This window comes from Macaca nemestrina, unplaced genomic scaffold (assembly GCF_043159975.1).
Source record: "Macaca nemestrina isolate mMacNem1 unplaced genomic scaffold, mMacNem.hap1 Scaffold_44, whole genome shotgun sequence".
Taxonomy (NCBI): Eukaryota; Metazoa; Chordata; class Mammalia; order Primates; family Cercopithecidae; genus Macaca; species Macaca nemestrina.
The window spans coordinates 324,670-344,239 of NW_027257673.1; the positions used below are offsets into that span (position 1 = coordinate 324,670).

Genomic DNA, 19,570 nt, shown 5'->3' on the forward strand with positions numbered 1-19,570 from the left:
TACAATGGTAACATCAAAGATCATTGATCATTGATCATCATTACAGAATAACAATAATGAAAAAGTTTGAAATATTGCAAGAATTATCAAAATGTGATGAAGAAATATAAAGTGAGAACATGATGCTGGAGAAATTGTGCTGATAGACTGTCATTGTAACAAATCTTCAGCCTGTTAAAAACACAATACCTGTGAAACACAGTTAAGCAAAGCACAATAGCGCAAGGTAGGCCTGTATAGATTTATACCTCAAGGCAACTTTCCTTCCATACAAAGGGGAAACAGATATATTCCAGATGTTCCTCCCACTGGGGTGGCTTCCCTTTATCACAGTTCTTAAGGGCATTCCTGGGTAGAATTGCACTGCCATGCAGGAGCCATCATCCACTTCCAGCCAGCACCAATATACTATGGACATCCATTTCAACGCTGGGCCTCTGGTTATTCTTTCTCTATTAGTTGGTCATTTAAAATGTTCCATAAGCAGCCAGGCATGGTGGCTCACACCTGTAATCCAAGAACTCTGAGAGGCCAAGACAGGCAGATCACCTGATGTCAGGAATTCGAGACCAGCCTGACCAACATGGCAAAACTCCCATCTCTACTAAAAATACAAAAAATTAGCCAGGCATGGTGGCATGCTCCTGGAGTCCCAGCTACTCAGGAGGCTGAGGCAGCAAATCACTTGAACTGGGGGACAGAGGTTGCAGTGAGCTGAAATCGTGCCACTGCACTCTAGCCTGGGTGACACAGTGAGACTCCATCTCAGAAAAAAAAAAAATGTTCCATAAGGTTGTAGCTATGGGTTGAGGGTGTGGTGGCAAAGGAGTAGTAACTGATACCATGGGAATCCAAGCCACCTGTTCATGGAATTTATTTGTGCATTCTGGATCTGCCGTATCCATTTAACATACTGCCTGCGTCCAATTTTATTATATAGTGGATCAGAGAATATCCAGTTCATGATGGATGTTTCAGGTCACAGTTACTGGGTGTCTTTTGGTCGGGCATGCAGTTTCTGCAGAGTGTGTTAGCAATTCAAGAACTGATTTTCATAGTTATTGGCAAAGATGGACAGGCTTACTCCAAATCCCTAGGGGTAATTGGAGTAATTACCCCATTGGGTCTTAGTTGAGGCTCTATAAAGAATTACCCCATTGGTAATTCTCCCATTGGGTCTTAGTTGAGGCTCTATAAAGCATCCCTGTCTGTCAGAAACATTTTAGTTACCATTGGAACTGATAGGTCACAAGGCACAAGTGTCAGAGTAGCTCACACAGCGGTCTGGGTCTGTTTTATAGTTTCTTGCTCCAGGACTTATTCAAAACTGACAGCTTTATAAATTACCTGGTAAATATATTAATGTGGTAGATATTTGCCTGCAAAATCTAAAGCAACCCATCAAGTACTATGCTTCTTTCTTCATGGCGGGCAGTTGAAGATACAGAGTCTTGTCTCTCACTTACAGGAGGATATCCTGACATAAACTAGGCCCATGGCCTTCTTTACAGATTTTTCTGTCTTCTGAAGTGTCATGGCATTTATCTCTCATCTTCTGGCATGCATATGTCTTATTAATACATTTAAGGTATGTGATACTTCCTGTCCACCAGATCTAATTAGCATAATGACCAGAATAATGTTCTGTAGGATAGCAAGATGCTTAAGATCCTGTGATATTATATTACATTATGACAGAGAGCAGGAGATTGACATGACTCTGAGGAAAGACTGTGAAAGTGCACTGCTGACCCTTCCAGCTGAAAGCAAACCTTTTGATTTGCTTCTGATTATCTTTATTGATGTATATACAAAAAAAAAACTATAAAACAACAATGTGAATGTAAATTGTGCATTTGAAAATCATTAAAGTGATAAATTTCATATTAAAAAAATAGAAAATATCTGCTAGGTCAATAGCTGCATACCAGGTGCCAGAAGATCTGTTGACTTTCACCAGTAAATAGTCCACCTTCAGAATAGCAGCTTGAATAGGAGTTACCACATGATTACGTTTGAAATAATCCACAGTCATCCTCAAAGACCCACATAGCTTTTTTACCAGCAAAGCAAAACATGTTCATTAAAGGGTGATGCCATAGGAATAACCACCTACTGCTTTTTAGAAGTTCTTAGTGGAGGAAATATGTCTGAAATTCCCTTATAGAAAGTCAGTTTTGAGGAACCCTTTTTGGTCCATCTTAACCTAATAGCTATCACTCCACAGATCAGATAACCAATATGGAGATTATGCTGGTTACTAAGCATTTCTAAGTTGTACTGTATAGTCTGGGGCAGGGATGACAGTAGGTTAGGTTCCTTATTTTATTGAACCCACAGTGAGACAAGTTTGAATCCGGAGTCCATCTATCCCCTAACATTCGTAAGTCCTCACTCTTGCCAGTGAACTCCAAGGCATTTGTGGAACTCTTGAGATTAGAATCAGCTCAAAGTCAGTGTCAAAAATACCCAAATGTTCTGCTTATTTCTCTGTTGTCAGTGCAGTCACTCTGGTTAATGGATGCTAGTTTCTTGGGGAAAGACATGAAGAAATATTTACAGCATACGCATGTGGTAACACTCAAGGGCCCTCTCCCAAAGGGGCTCAACTTTCTCCTCAATTGGAAGACTCCAAGTCTTTTTGAACTGACTTATGTCTGATAATTGGGTAAGAGACTATGAAACCCTATTACAATGTCTTGATTTCTATGTTTGCCCACTAAACTTAGAATACTTCCACTTTTACACTACAGTTAGCACTTTGGCAGACTGTCTATCCATTCTATTCCTTTGCATCCCTAATCAATTTGCCATCATTTAGATCCATGTGAGTAAAAATATAGATCACCCCTGTCTTAGTCTATTTAAGCTGCTGTAACAAAATAATATAGATTTGGTGTCTTATAAACGATAGAAATTTATTTTTCATAGTTTTAGAAGTTGGGAAGTCCAAGGTCAAGGTGCCAGCAGATTCAGTGTCTGGTGAGGGCCAGGCTTCATAAACAGCTCCTTCTTGCTGTGTCCTCACAAGGCAGAAGGGGCGAGAGGTCCTCTCTCAGGCCTCTTTTATAAGGGCACAGTCCCATTCATGAGGACTCCTCCCTCTTGTCCTATTCACCTTCCAAAGGCCCTACTCCTAGCCATTACCTTCGGGGCTAGGATTTTAACATTTAAATTTGGGGGAGACAAACATTCAGACCATGGCACCATTTATTCCAGCAGCATATAATGATAATTTTGTACAAAAATATTTTTGATGGCTAAGCATCACCACCAGGGCTCTATCATACCAACACCCATTATTCCCACTGAAATCAGGGAACTGAACTTCTTTGCAACATCTGCCCACCGTGATCTCTGACCTATGGCAGATAGCCACAACACTTTCAATTAATTCTGATGCTCTCCTGAGCAATGCAGTTTTATATCTTAAGGAAGGGGATGGCCTCTAGGATTTCCTGGGATGGTTAAGCAGTGACTGAGCAAGCTGCTCATGTTAAGTTCATTCCAACAGTCCCATCTCTTGAGCCTTTAGACTCCTTTCTCTACATTATTGATTTTAGGGTTTTGCTATTTGAATATGATCTATGAATTAGAACTTGTTTGAAATACATAACCCCAGGCTCACCCTAGTCCTACAGAATCAGAATCTGCATTTCAACAAGATCATCAGGTGATTCTTCTGCATGTTAAATTTTGAGAAACCATGCTCTAAGTCATTGTTGAATCCAGGCTTCAGTTAAGTATCACATCATAACTGTCTGAGTCAATATGTTACATCTAGAATTCCAGGTGACTGCTCCAATATTAATTAATTCTGCCTGATCTAATCTTTTATTCCATCTTCCTGGGTCCTACTCCTTCAGAATTTACTCCCATTCTGCCTAAGGGAAAACAAACACATTAAAATATGACCTGACTGGGAGAAAGCTAGGGGCAGAGTTACCCATAGGGTATGCAAGGTGCTGGGCAGACATATTTTGTCTACATAAACAATTCTGTTTAAAAATATATTGTCAAAATCATGGGCACATGTGAGTTGAAATAATTTATAATATATGCATAACTCTTTGGAACCTGTTTCTATTGAAACAACATAGATCTCCTTGCCTCTGCAGTTCCCTAAAACCACTTATCAATTAACACGGGTTGTATCATTACTCGTGGCATTGCATCATGTATCATACCGCCCATGAATACTGGCTTCCAATGACTCAAAAGTTGCAATTGTGCATCATTCATGATGACTACAAATGCAAGCTCTTCCAGTGTATGCAAGATGTGAATGATAATTTGTTTTCTGGTCATTGTTAAGCTTACCATTCTGAATTTAATAGTATAAACATAGAACAGGGCTTCTTCCAATCACATCTTGAACTCTTTAGGGCATAATCACTACAGCCTGAATGTGGTCTCATTCAATGTTGAACGTATCTCTGCTCTCAACACAGCATCACTGGGAGGGAGAATAGACAAAAGACCTATGGGAAGAGTGAGAAGGGGGGCACTGTTTGTGCATGAAATGTCTGTTCTTCCAATTCACATTTCTTAATACTGACCTGAAGAGCACAATGACACATCTTCCTAGATGGTGACTCCTGGCCTAAAACTACATCATCCCTGCAGACTCCCTCCCTACAAGCCCTGCCCTGGCCCACCCACAAGCTGTACTTCAACTTCAGTGCTTATGGCTCTAGCTGCCAGGATCTTTGCTTATTTGTGCTACCTAAAGCCTTCCTTGTTTTTTTCTTCTGAACTCAACTCTGTTTTAAAAGTTTTTAGTGTATATTATCTAGAATTCCCAGGTAATTGTCATGGGAGAGATGTATTTGTCTCAACGTACAAGGTTTCCAAAACCAAAGTCTTCACTATCTTTCTATTTCAAATAAATTCAACTTAATTCATCTCAATTTATCATCCATATATTGAGAACCTAAAATGTATCAATTCATTACTAGACATTGGAGATCAAGAGCTAACACTCAATTCCTGCTTTTAAGAAATGTGCAGTCTCGTGGAAAAGGCAAGCATATTTTAAAATTATAACACAGTTTGGTAAGTTCATGTCCATTTTTCAGAATAAGCAGTGGGAGGGACAGACTGAAAGGAGACAGGGCAAGAGACCAGAGACCAGTATTATACAGTGATTATTTGACTAAGACATTACAGGGTCCATAACAGTGTTTCCATGTGAGATTTCTTCCCTGACGTTTCTCAAGAAATTTATATTTTTCTAAGTCCTGGATTTTAGAAAAATCAGTCAAGAAATCAGAAAAATGAAAGTATTATAATTCTCCTGTGAGAATTAGAGCTTAGCAATTAACAAAGAGACATTGCTGGCTAAAAGGAACCTAATGACATCACGCCAAAAGTAAGAATAGGAACCCTGAGCCACAGAGACAAGTATTAAGGTTGACATATCTGAAAACCAGACAGAGGCATGTGAGAGAGAAGCAGTCACAGCCCAATCAGTCTTGTTTAGGGCTGTGGCCATGGAGTCAGTGTGTGTTGGTAGCCCTGTCTGCTGGTAATCAGTCACTCTTGCAAATGAAATAAATATAAATAAGATTATACATACAGTATATGTTATATAAGTCCTATAAGTAGTATGTCAAGAAATACAAGTTGTGGAAACAAAATAAATCCCTAAATGGACAATTTTGTCATGCAAATCCATGTGGGTGATGGTAATTTTGTTAGAAGATATGAGTGTCGTGTTATTTGAGTATGGCCCAAATTGTTGGCATTTTCTAGTGTTTACATATCTGCTATTCATTGATGTTCTTTTCAAGTACGTTGACCCCTCGCAAAAAAAAAAAAAAAAAAAAAAAAACTACAAAGAGAATAAATTGATGTTGTTTTATGATGTTCTAGTAAGAAATCAGAAACTGATCTAAAATCTGAATTGACAAACATAATATATTTTTCAATGGACAAATGAAAACCAAAACAAGCAGATAAAATATTTTCATTGCTAAAAAAGGAAATGAACTTATTTGAAGGAACATGTTCCCTGACTCCCAATTTGAAGATACTTTTGAACACATCTTTAACCAATCAATTCAATTAATGTAATACAAGATGAAAGACATTTTTCTACATTTGGAATATTTGTCCTAATATTGTCCAAAACTATTTGACAGTGAAATTCATGCCTATGTGTCTTACAATTTTATTGTAAGGATAATTTTTAAAATATTTAATATTTGTTGTATTATCACTCAATGTGCCAATAATCTTTACTTGGCATTGATTTTGTGTTTATTTTCTCTTCTAATGTTTTCTGTTATCAAATATGTATATTAGTTAGAGGCCATTTTTACATGTTATTGAAATACATAATTGTGTCACAATATTTTGGTTCATAGTGATAGTAGCAAAGCATTTATTATTACCTCTTTTTCTTTCTTTACAGAAAGCCTCTCAATTTTTTAGTATAACCCTGTTACAGAAAAATTCTTCATTATTTATGATTATGACCAATTTTTATTTTTTAAAAACACGTAAGTAATATGTTACACTAAATACAGAATAACTTATGAGTTTGCAAATTACTAGGCATTCCATTTTCTTGTTTCTGCATCACAAAAGTTAATATCCGTCAGGAATTTGGAAGCAGTGGCCAGTACTAAGACAGCCACAGTGGAAATGAAGAGGAAAGAAAAAACTAAAGAGGTATTTAAGAGGCAGGATCGCTATGATTGAGTGGCTGATGAGATGTGAGGAATAGGAGAGAAAGAGGAATCTAGACTAACTTCTAAGCATCTGGTTTTGTTGACTTGGTCGGTACAGGTTTCAGGAAAAAAGGCAGGGGGTGCTAGTAATAGTAGTAGTAGTAGTAACGTTGCCCTTTTGAAATCCATTCTTGATCCTACAGCCAGAGGGGTGGTAGTGAGGGGCCTTAGCTCAGCTGAGATTGTCACAGCACATAAAGTTTAAGGAGCCCAGGTTACTTGGCTGGGGATGTCCTTGGGTGTTTGCAGCTTAGCACAGGGGTTTGTTCAGGAGTGGGAGGCTTGCCATTCATCCACAAATAGATGGGAGCTATAATCACGGGCATGTCAGTATTTGTTTCCAAGTACGTCAGACTTGTTTAACAGATCTCAAGTATAACAGAAGAGATGGGTGTTTGGGAGCAATATGGGATAATTACTTTATAGCTTTCTCAGCCTTACCCATTATCTTATCCATTGTCTTAGTAATTTTGGCAAACAAAACATGACAGCTGGTTGTGGCCTTTACCCTCTAGAACTTACACAGTTACAGATATATATATACTGTTACGGTTACAGATTTTATATATATATATATATATATATATATATATATATATATATACACACACACACTGTAAAAAGTAAAGAAGAAATGCCTTCTGGTTTTACTTAAGATTGAAACCAAAATTTCAGTGAGAAGGAGAAATCATCTTCTTTCTCCACTCCCTTTTCCTTTAGTTACAACAACATTTACACATACACAGAGGGAAAAATTATGAAAATAAGTCAAGTAGAAAAAATACAGTACAGGTAATGACAAGAGATGAAGAGAGCTCAGCAGAACCACTGTGTCACATTAATACAATACAGTCAATCTGTGTGATACAAGAACCTCATTCTAACGATTTTTTAAAACTTGAGCCTTCGTGGCCTGTTCTGGTTCATACACTGCAGAGCTTAGAGGTAAAGGTGAAGGCTCCAGAGTCAACTGAATTGAGGTTTCAATCCCAACACCACTGTTCTGGGCTACGTCACCTTAGGTGAGCTATGCAATCCCTCTAAGCTTCTGTTTCTATATGTGTGAAATGAGTCACCCTTGACTTCTCCCATTCTCTAACCTCTCCACCAGTCATCCACTAAACATTTCTTGTATCTGCTAACTTCTCTCCATCCCCACTGCCATGTCCAAGTTATGGACATCTCATATGTGGACTGTTACAGCAGGGTCTAGTTGTTCTCCCCACATCCATGTTGCTCTCTTGAAATCCATTATTGATCCTTCAGCCAGAGGCATCATTTGAAATCATAAACTGGATCATATCATTCTGCTACTTAAAACCCTGTGATATCTCCCCATTGCTTTTGGAGTTTACCACCACTACCACCTGACAATGGGGTGCCTACCAAAACACTCTGATCTCCCTCTTCAACCTCCATCTCCTCTACCTCACGCACTTCGACCATTAACCTCCTTTCATCCTTCAAGTCTCAGCTTAGAAGCCACTTTCTCAGGAAGTCTTTTTTCCTCCCCACCCCACACCCTACTTCCTGCCTCTGGGTGTTCCAACAACACGATGTACTTCTCTAATCATGACACACATCACACTCAATAACAGTTAGCTATTCACTTGTCCATATTCCCAAGTAGACCATAAGCACTTAAGAGCAGTTACACGTTTATCTTGTTCATGTTGCATCCTCCACCACTTAGCACCGTACTTGGGGTATAGTAAGTGCTCAAAAATAATTGTTGCATGAATAAATAAGTGAATCAAACTTCTAATTTTCTGTGTTTCTAGCTGGGGTGTGGTCTCTCATCCTGGCCTTACTTCCTGCTTGCTGTGCTCACTTCATACTGGTTACTGATCACATGATACCGAATCTAGATTCCTAGTTGATATATATGTATAATAGATATATTTACAAATTAAATATAATATCTACATAATAGATAAATTATAATTACATAAACATAATATTTAATATATTTAATTGATTGTTCTGTAATCAATTGATTAATTATTTGATTGACTTTGATTTCTTCATTCTTCCATTTCATCAGCCTTTGACCATCTTATTTTTATAGTAACTATAGCCCACTGGCAGTTTATTTTAATCTGATTTATGCATTCTGCCTTTTCTAAATTTTTATTAATTTTTTAATAATTACTTCTTGTATCAGCCACAATTTTATCAGGAAAATAGAAGCCACTCTGTGTCTTCTACATATTAATCGTTTTAAGACAAGAAAGTGAAGCTTCTGCAACCGTTAGGGAAGTGAAGGTCAAGGAGGCAATTGTTAACACTCTGCTTGGAGCACTGAAGCACATGATTTCCAGGAGCTCACCTTGGAAACTGCAAAACTTACGAGACTAGAGATGCTCTAGACATCTATCTCCTCTCAGAGCACAAAAGGCATTTCTCCAAAAGTTCATCTGAAAGCTGCTTTGAACCTTACGTCTCTCCATGCGTGTGCCCACAACTGCCTCTGGAGAATACTGGACTTGCCTTCCTCCTTCCTCATATGAGTGCCTCCTCCTGGATAGTCCCTCCTGGAACCTCACAGAGAAGAGAATTCTGCAAATTACAACTACAGTCCTGGTTTCTCTTCCATGAAGTGGGGAGACATTAGAAGGGGTGTCAAGGATGTTCAGTTGACAACAAACAGCTCCGCACACTTGTTCTATGCTCACTGAAAACAGTTATGTTAATGACACTTATGACAATAAACTTAGTGAATATTTTGTTTGTTCACTGGGTACCAATGCCCACTTTCCTGTAAAATAACAAAAACTAAATGGTAATGCACATTCGGTGTGGTACATACAATGAATGTTATGACTGACGCTGAGCTGTTTGCATTACTGTTTTGTGACTCTTAAGTGCATAGATGAGTCACATCCTTCTGTCCTACACATAACCTATTAAAAGCAACAGACCTCTGCAGACCTGGGAAAAAACAGTGCAGTCTTGCGCTCTTAGATTTCATTCCTGGCAAAGGTGCTATAAGTTAAAATGATGTAAGCTGAATCAGACTTTCCAATAGAAACCAAGCCACATTCATTACCAACAGCTTAAAGATTAACTTCTTTATAGAAAATGACCACAGATGTCACAGTTAGCTAAATGCAAATGGTACATCTGTACACAAGTCAATGTGAGGCTTTACAAAATGTATAGACACTGAATAGGGCAATACAGAAGTCAACCACTGGATTATAATCGCTATTTAAAATGCTGGTATCTTTTAATGATTTTTGTTATATTTACCCGAATGAATAGCATTTGTTCAGGGACTCTTTGGGCACATTCTGAGAGTAATCTTTAAAAAGATCTGTAAGGAAACTTAGGAATGTGTGATATGTTTTGAGAAATAAACCCAGGGATGTGTGCTTGTTGGTGTCCATCTGCTTACAGTCCCCAAATGTACAAAGCAACAAATAATTGGCCACTGGGCATTTGAATTCTCAGTTTTGCTTTCTGAACTGCTGGCACATAAATACTAGCTACTTACTACCTTATACCTAAAAATTGCTTTTAAAATGCACAACTTAACCTCCATTTTCACTGAAATTTCTGACATTTTATCCCCTATTACATTGTTACAAAGTGTCAGGAGCTCTCAGTTCCTGGCCTAGAACAGAAGCTAGGTCCACTAATATGTGAGTGGGTCTGGCTGATTAGGTTGATTATATAGGTTGATTTTCTTCTGAGTCCAGAAGCAATCCTTTTGCAGCCATAGTAGAATTGAATCCTCTAATAGAGAAATGTTACTTTCCGTTTTTAAAAAAAAACTCTGAGTGACTAGTTAGAATACTTGTAAGTTAAAAGCAGTTTCTTTTCCCGCATAAGTGTACTGGAATGTAGAGATCCAAATTCATAGTCTTCTCCAGAAGTCATTAGTTTGCTCTAAACCTTTCTGGGATTTCTGTTTGTGAACTACCTTTTAAATAATCATAATCCAGGTGATCCATGTCAATCACTTTACTTTCACAAGACAGTTTTCATTTGTCTGCAACCTTTCCTTTCTTCCTCAGTCTCTCTCCTCTCCTCCACTTAATCTGCTGAAATCCAGGTTTTCCTTCTCTGTTACCTTCATACTGGCTCCAGACAGGAGGCATTCTTAAGTGCTCGGAGTGGGTACCAGAGCAGGGATAGTGGAGCCCAGCTGAGGCTGCCTGGGCAGGAAGGAGCACATCATCAGGAAGCAAACTCCAGGCTGCGTATAAAAAGCATCACACTCAGAGAATGGCTGTGTTCCCAAAGTCACACACCAGGCAAGTTTTACCAAGTCTCTGGGAACATCCGTGTTTCCATCTGTGAAATGAGTAAGTGGGAAGAGTTAACCTTTCTTCCTTCTCTAACCTTTCTTCTTTCTCCAGCTGTATGGTGTGTATTATTTGCTTGCTGAAAGAATCCAGTAGTTATAACTTACTAAACCACTAAAATGGAAATAGTTGCCAGAGCTTAGTGCAAATTTAGATAGAGAGAGCAAATTTAACATGTTCATTTAAATTCCAATACTATATGCAAAAGTGAAGAGATTGGGTGTAATTGGATGCATCCTAGGAAGTGGAATTTCCAGAAACATGAATAATGACAGAAAGAGAGTGAACTTGGCAGTGCCTTAATTCAAGTGGCCAAGTACTGTACGGTTCTGGAAAACACTGGTCCTCGTTATGTGAGCTCTTCCCATCTGCCTTTGACTTCCTCCTGCACCACCTGCCTCCTCCCAAATGCTCTGCTCCCAAATGCCCTGTTGACCTCCTGGAATCCTCTCCAGCATGGAACTTTTCCTAAATGACTGGCTACAGATAGTGATTTGTCCTGCCCAGAGCACTAGTCAGGATCTAAACCCACAACACTAGCCCCACCCCAAGTACACTAAAAGTCACTAAACTAAGACCAAGATGTAATCTCAATATTTGATTCAATTCTCTTGAAAGTTGCCCAGAATTTCCCATTATCAATATATGCTGTTTGATTTGGGGACCACATTTGTTATTTTGTCTGATTTGACTCTGAATTTCTGCATTTAGCAGGTAAACTTTGGATTAACTCTTGAAGCAAAAGACAGCATCAGGCTTAATAAAATTGATCCCAGCTCATATAATATTCCAAAATTATAGTTGGCAGGTGATCTCCACAGATGTCCCTGCTGTCATACTCTGTAAATGCAAGGAGGACCAAGGTCACCTGTGGATCGGTGGGTGGTGCCGCGTGCCCAGGGTTGTAGTCCAGGCTCCTCTGTTGGAGCTATTCTTCATGGTCTTCCTCACAAGAAATAAGGTGTCCACCTGTATTCATACGGGTCTTCCTTCCCAGCTTTGGCTGTGCTTTGAAGATTCTTCACAAAGGGATGAACCCAACCACCTCTTCTGTCTGAGAAGCTGAGTTTGAAACCAACTCCCTTGTAGGTAGAAAAGAGGCCAATTGGAGAGGGTCCCTATTCTGCAATTGGAGAACAGGAGCCCAGGGAGATACACGAGGACTCACTCTGGAATTACAATAACAAGACAAGAGAGTTGAAAATAACATGTGTAATAAGCCCAATCACCTAACCTGCTGGGGATGGATGGGTGGGTAGATAGATGGAGCTAGCAGGAGACCTTTGTCATTTAGGCCAACACCTTCATTTTATAGGAAACTGGAATCCAGAGACAAGTAGTGACATGCTTTCTTATGCTACTGAGAGTCTCACTGTTTGAATTCCATGTGATCTTTTCTGCTTCTGCTAGAAATACAGTTAGGTTAATTCTCAAACAACAACTTTCCTTCCAGAATCCTAGAGAGTCAAGGAACTGTAGGGCCACTATTACCTACCCCACAGTCACCAGTACCAGTCCCACATCCAAAGTCCCAAGAAATTAAGTAAGCAAATAAACACATAAGTACATTTCAGCTAAACATATAATCACAAGGTATATATTTTAAATTCTCAGGCTGATGAGGTCATTAAATAATCTAGAAGGAAGAAACTAAGCCAAAACAAATGCTATAAAATATGACTGGAATAACTGACTGACTGTAAGAAAGATAAAAGAATCCCAGATTTCATATCCATAAAACCCAGATGAGTATCTCATTGATGTAAACAAAGTATGTGTGTGTGTGTATGTGTGTGTGTGTGTGTGTAGATAGATAGATAGATAGATAGATAGATAGATAGACAGATCCTCTTCTATAGATGTTTTGAGTAACCACTATAAAGAAGACATGTGACACTCAAATATCCTAGGGAAGTGGGCTATGGTTGCATTTACTGGGCAGACTGTCTGGAAAAACATTGTAGTAACTGAGGTGCTTGTGCTGTCAGGGCAAGGCTGTAAAAGTTAGACTCTCCTCCTTCATACCACTAAACATCATAACCCCTAGTACTGACAGAAGCCCCCTAAAACTGGGTGACAGACAGCAGGAGCTACTATGAAACTCCCCCCAGTGATGTCAAGACTTCTTCCTGGAAGAAGACAGTGACTGATGTGGCTGTTCATCTGAGTCATTTAATGGTGTATGTACAGAAGCTGTTTCTCTCTGTTCTGCCTCTTAGGAGGGCAGGCTACCTATTGGAAACTGATTCCAGGCAGTGTGAGGAGTAAGGCCAGCTCATATAGGCACTTTAGAACCTCGATCATCTCCTAGTGATTTACAGTGCTTTGTTTCTTCCTGGGACAGAGGAGTGCTCTGTGAATCAAGCCATTCTCAGTTTGTCAGCCCGCTGTCAGTGTTTGCTGAGTCCTCAAGTCAAAGACAAATTGGAACAGTGTGGAGACTTTGGCAAAGGGCTTGCTACCCAGTGTTTGACCTCTCCATTTTGATGAAACAATTCTAGGGTGTGGTTGGCCCTAGGAATTATTCCTCTGACTCATATTCACTTTCCTTTTTTCACGCACTCAGAATGCACCACTCTGAGCACCTCATAGCCCTGAGCAGAGAGAGGCCAGAGTTGGGGCAAAACCCTATTGGGGCCCACTCCCAAGACTGAGAAGACAAACAGGGAGGCATCTCGCCCAAGCCAATTTCTTTCATCACCCAAGGTTATTTAGGGACACCATTGCGGCACACTTCATGAACCCCAAACTGGTTCTGGCTCTCAGAGGTGGGAATAGACCTACTTAAGATCTATTAACAAAGAATAGATAATTAATCCAAGCAAAGAGATAGGTAGTAGGTTTGGTATTTGCCCTTCCTGTTGGGAAGAGGAGCAAGGGGACACTGCATCTTTAGAGACTTGGGCTAACAACAGGCAAAGATCCTAGCACCGAAAAGCAGTTGGACTGTTTCTGGGCATTGTGTTCCATGCTTCATCTTTCATCATCTGATTCATCAGACATCAACTCTGTTGGCTCTTAGGGTGCAAATGATGAAGACACAACAGCAACCTTCAAGCAACCCATAATTTCGAAGGGGAGGCAGACACCTAAACAGTTTCCATATAATCAGTAGGTGTTAAGGCAGACTTATGCACAGAATGCTATTTTTCTTTTCCCAAGAACACAGGTGGTAACACACATACACATACTCTGGAACATAAGCTCAATATTGTTATATGTCTCCACTCATAATTGGAGTCCCAGGAATATTTCAGGTGGAGCAAGAGAAACTCTACCAGCACTGAGAATTGAGAGTCTGCACAAGGGCCTCCTGTGTTCTACCACTTTCTTGAAGGTGCTCCCACTCTGAACATTTCACAAGCACTAGCTCACTCAGTCTGAAACAAAAAAAGTGAGTATACAAAACCCTGTAAAATACATAGCACGCTGCCTCCTTATGGGAGGCGTCCTGTGTCTCACACACTCTGGAGAACAGAGAAGATGTGGTTGTCAGCTATCCACAGAGCTGACCTTGGCTGACCTTCTGTAACTTTGAACAAGGCTATGCCTTTCTATTCCGGGGAATTCTTTGAATAGGATAAAATGTTTGAATAGAAATGAGGTTTTATTGGAAAGTGAAGTTGGAGAGTATTAAAATGATGATGACGAGTGGCATTTATTCACTAATTTATGCATTCATTTGGTCTGTTCTTCACAATTATATTTGGATGTCTGTTGTGTGTTAATACATTGGTGCAAAAGTCACATATGTGTAGGTGGTAAAAATGAATAAAATGTGCCTGACCTCAAAAAGTTACCCTCAGTGTGAAAAACTTGAGTTAATCAATTAACAAAAATTGAAAGAGGAATCACACAAGTGTGCTAATAGAAATATGTCAGGGTTCCAGCTTTTGGTTCTGTATGTAAGAAACTTAAAAGTTGCCATTCTGCAGCAACAAGTAAAAATTTGAACAAACTAAAAAACCAACAACTCTTCTTAGATCTATAAGAGAAATGAGGTCACAGGGCAAACTACTGCTCTCAAAATTGGAGAGCTAGACAGGCAGATACAAAGAGTCACAACTTACCAGAGCAGAAACCCATGAACTAACCTCTCTGAGATCCAGCACCTGGAGAGGAAACCATGCATTGCTGGAGGCTGAGTATGGACAAGTTTAGGACTTAAAAACACCAGGGAAACCCAGTAACAGAGGTCAGGGTGGGGAGCACACTTTTGTGAGTTTTACCTCCAAGAGCTTGACCAGTTTCTCATGGTGAATATTAGGGGAAAAAAATCTCCTTGTGCTCCTGGCAGAAGGAAAGAGAGGAATCATTTTGAAATATGCCAGAGCACTCTGTTCTTTTTAACAAGATATGCCCTTGGGAGAAACTATTTAACCAGAACCTAAACTGCAGCGGTTTTTATCAGAGTCTTACTGACCTAGGGGAAGGAAAATACCCAACTACAGCAAACTCTAGCCTTCCCCATGGGAGAAGGAAAATGCCCAACTCAAGCACACCCTAGTCATTCCTTTTCACCTAAGGGGAGTCCAGAGGAGACTGAGAAATATTTGTGAAGTTCACAGTCCAAAGGTGTAGGTTCCCTAAAAGACTAAGACCTAACCATAGACTATAGAATGCTTCCTCTACCCATGTACCTTACCATCACATTACTAAAGAATTATTTACAGCAGTTTCTTTAACCCAGTACATCATGTCTGGCTATCAAGAAAAAATTACAAAGCAAATGACACAGTTTGAAGAAACAGAGCTCCTGCCTCAGCTTCCTGAGTAACTGGGACTACAGGCATGTATCGCCATGCCCAACTGAGGCAGGAGGACTGCTTGAGCCCAGGAAGTCGAGGCTGCAGTCAACCATGTTCTGAAACCACTGCACTCCAGCCTGGATGACAGAGTGAAGCCCTGTATCAAAAAGAAGAAAAGAAAGAAGTTGAGGAAGAAGAAAGAAGAAGAGAGAAGAAGGAGGAGAAGAAGAAGAAGAAGAAGAAGAAGAAGAAGAAGAAGAAGAAGAAGAAGAAGAAGAAGAAGAAGAAGAAGAAGAAGAAGAAGAAGAAGAAGGAGAAGAAGAAGAAGAAGAAGAAGAAGAAGAAGAAGAAGAAGAAGAAGAAGAAGAAGAAGAAGAAGAAGAAGAAGAAGAAAGAAGGAGAAGAAGGAGGAGGAGGAGGAGAAAGGAGGAGGAGAAGAAGAAGAGGAAGAAGAAGGAGAAGAAAGAGAAGAAAGAGGGAAGAGGAGGAAAGGAGGAAGGAAGGAAGGAAAGAAGGAAAGAAGGAAGGAAAAAGGAAGGAGAAGGAGATAGGGGAGGATGAGGAGGAAGAGGAAGAAAGGAAAGAAGGTAGGAAGGAAGGGAGGGAGGGAGGGAGGGAGGGAGGGGAGGACAAGAAGAAGAGGAAGAAGAAAGAATAAGAGGAAGAAGAAGAGGAAGAAGAAGGAGAAGGAGGAGGAGGAGAGGAAGGAAGGAAGTAAGGAAGGAAGGAAGGAAGAAAGGAAGGGAGGAAGGGGAAGGAAGAAAGTCAAGGAGAAGAAGGAGGAAGAGGTGGGGGAGGATGAGGAGGAAGAGGAAGGAAGAAAGGAAGGTAGGAAGGAAGGGAGGGAGGGGAGTAGGAGGAGGAGGAGGAGAAGAAGAAGAAGAAGAAGAAGAAGAAGAAGAAGAAGAAGAAGAAGAAGAAGAAGAAGAAGAAGAAGAAAGAAAGAAAAAGGAGAAGGAGAAGATGAAGGAAAAGCAGGAAGAGAAGGAGGAGGAGGAAAAGGAGGAGAGGAAGGAAGGAAGGAAGGAAGGAAGGAAGGAAGGAAGGAAGGAAGGAAGGAAGGAGAAAAGGAACAAGAGAAATATGTGAACAATAGTTACTGATAATTTTCCCAAAATTGATATCAGATACCAAACCACAGATCCATGAAGCTCATGAAACACCAAGCAGAACAAATGCAAAAAAATTATATACCTAAGCATACCATATTCAAACTATAAAAAATAATCAAAGAAAATAGAAAATTCCTGAAAGAAGCCAGAGGGAAAAAACAACTTATCTATGGGGTAACAGAGGTAAGAAGTATATTTGAATTATCCTCAGAAGTAATGCAAGTAGGAAGAGAGTGGAGTGAAAGTTATTTAAAGTGGTGTGTGTAGGGGAGAGAGAGAGAGAGAGAGACAGAGAGAAACTCCACCAACCTAGAATTCTGTGAAGGAGAAATAAAGACTTTCTCAGACAAATTTGAGAGAATTTGTTTCCAGTAGACCTGCCTTACAAAAAATGTTAAGAAGTTCTTTAACATGAAAGAAACTTATATAGATCAGAAACTCAGATTTACATAAAGAAAGGCAGAGCATCAAAGAAGGAATAGATGAAGGTAAAATAAAACCTTTTATTTTTCTTCATCAATTGATTAAACAGATAAGTTTGTTCAAAATCACAATAGCAACAAAGTATTTGATTATGCATGCTTGTGCTTATGTACACTTATATATAAGTGAAATGAATGGCAGCAAGGATGCAGGGAACAGGGGAGAGAAATTAGAATTATGATTTTGTTGTTATAAGGTACATCATCCATTAAAAACAGATTGTTAGAGTAGAAACAAAACCCAACTATATGTTGTCTATAAGATGTGCACTTTAAATAAAAAGACACATATAGATTAAAAGTAAATGGATGGAAAAAGATGTACCATGCTAATCCTAATCAAAAGGAAGTAGGAGTAGCTATGTTAATTTCAGACAGAACAGACTTCAAAGCAAGGAAAATTATCAGAGATAAGAGGAGCATTATGCAATCATAAAGGGGTCAATTCTGCAAGAAGACATAACAATCCTTAACTTGCAGAGCACCAAAACAAGAGAGCTTCAAAATATGTGAGGTGAAAATTGATAGAACTACAAGAAGAAATAGGTAAATCCACTGTTATAGTTGAAGACTTCAACACCCCTCTATTAGAAATGGGCAGATCATGTAGGCATGAAATCAGTAAGGACAGAATTGAACTCAGTGGCATCATCCATCAACTGGATACAATGGAAATCTATAGATTGCTTCACTGAAAACAGCAGAAGACAAATTTTTCTGAAGCTTATATGGAACGTTCATCAAGATAGATCACCTTCTGGGCCATAAAACAGACCTTAACAAATTTAAAAACATAGAAATCATCAACTGTGTGCTCTCAGATCACAGTGGAATTAAATAAGAAATCGAAAACAGATACTTGGAAAATCCCCAAATACATAAGGATTAAATAACACACTTCTAAATAACACATAGGTCAAAGAAGAAATATCGTGAGAAATTTAAATGTATTTGCAATTTGTGTTTCAATGGAAATGAAAACACAACTTATCAAAATTCTTGAGATTCAGTGAAAGCAAATCTTACACAGAAATTTATAATACTAAATATATATATATTATAAAAGCATAAAAATCTAAAATCTAAGCATCTATCTTCATAAACTAGAAAAATAAGAGCAAATTAAATCCAAAGTAAGCAGAAGGCAAGACATAATAAATTAGAGCAGAAATCAGTGAAACTGGAAACAGGAAACCAATAGAGAAAATCAATGGAGCCAAAAGTTTATGTTTTTTAAAAGATTAATAGAATTGATAAGCCCTTAACCAGGCTAACTGAGGAAAAAGAGGACATAAATTACTAATAGTAGAAATGAAAGAGAGTAGAATATAGGAATATTGCAAATAACTATGCCCACGGACTTAATAACCTAGGTAAAATAGGCCAGTTCCTCGAAAGGCACCATCAGCCAAAACAAACATGAGAAGAAATAGACATTCTGAATAGGTCTTCTCTATTAAAAAAAAATGAATCAATAATTAATACCCTTTCAAAATGGAAAGCAGAAGGCCAGATGGGTTCACCTGTCAATTCTACCAAACATTTAGGAAATTATACCAATTTTCACAATCTCTTTCAGAAGACAGAAGCAGACTTATTTATGACTTATTTTATGAGGCCAGTATCGCACTAATACAAAACCAGACAAAGACATTATAAGAAAAGAAAACTACAGGCTAAGAACATGAATATAGATGCAAAATTCCTCAAAATATATTAGCAAACTGAATTCAAGATGTATAAAAAGCATACACCATGACAAAATTGGATTTATCCCAGGTATGCAAGGCTTGTTCAACATTTAAAAATCTATCTATGTAATTCATCACAGCAATTCACTGCAGAAAAAAATCAAAAGCTCATAAAAATAGGCGCAGAAAAAATATTTGACAAAATTTAATGCCAATTCATGATTTTAAAAAACTCTCAATAAACCAGAAATAGAGAGAAATTTCTCAACTTTACAAAGAATATCCACAAAATACCTATTGCTAAGGTACATACTGGTGAGAAACTTGAGACTCTGTCAAGAGAATGAAAAGTAAGCTGTAGACTGGGCACAGTCTACTTTGTAGAGGCACTTAAGTCAGAAGACACAGAATTCCCTTAGGGGAAAAAATTCAGGCTTAAAACAAGCTCACAACCAAAACTACAAATGACATAAAGAAACAAACAGCCCTGGAG

At 38.8% G+C, this 19,570-nt stretch overlaps 1 protein-coding gene across 1 annotated transcript in view; it reads right to left on the minus strand.

The window, feature by feature from the left end:
- Positions 1–4,254: 4,254 nt before the first annotated feature.
- Positions 4,255–19,570, minus strand: part of LOC139361334 (sterile alpha motif domain-containing protein 1-like) — a 166,162-nt gene continuing 150,846 nt past the window's right edge. Inside the window, exon 2 of the mRNA XM_071089965.1 lies at positions 4,255–4,481. Within this exon, the coding sequence (XP_070946066.1) occupies positions 4,443–4,481 (39 nt within the window). The 3' untranslated portion in view covers positions 4,255–4,442. The remainder of the gene's footprint in view (positions 4,482–19,570) is intronic.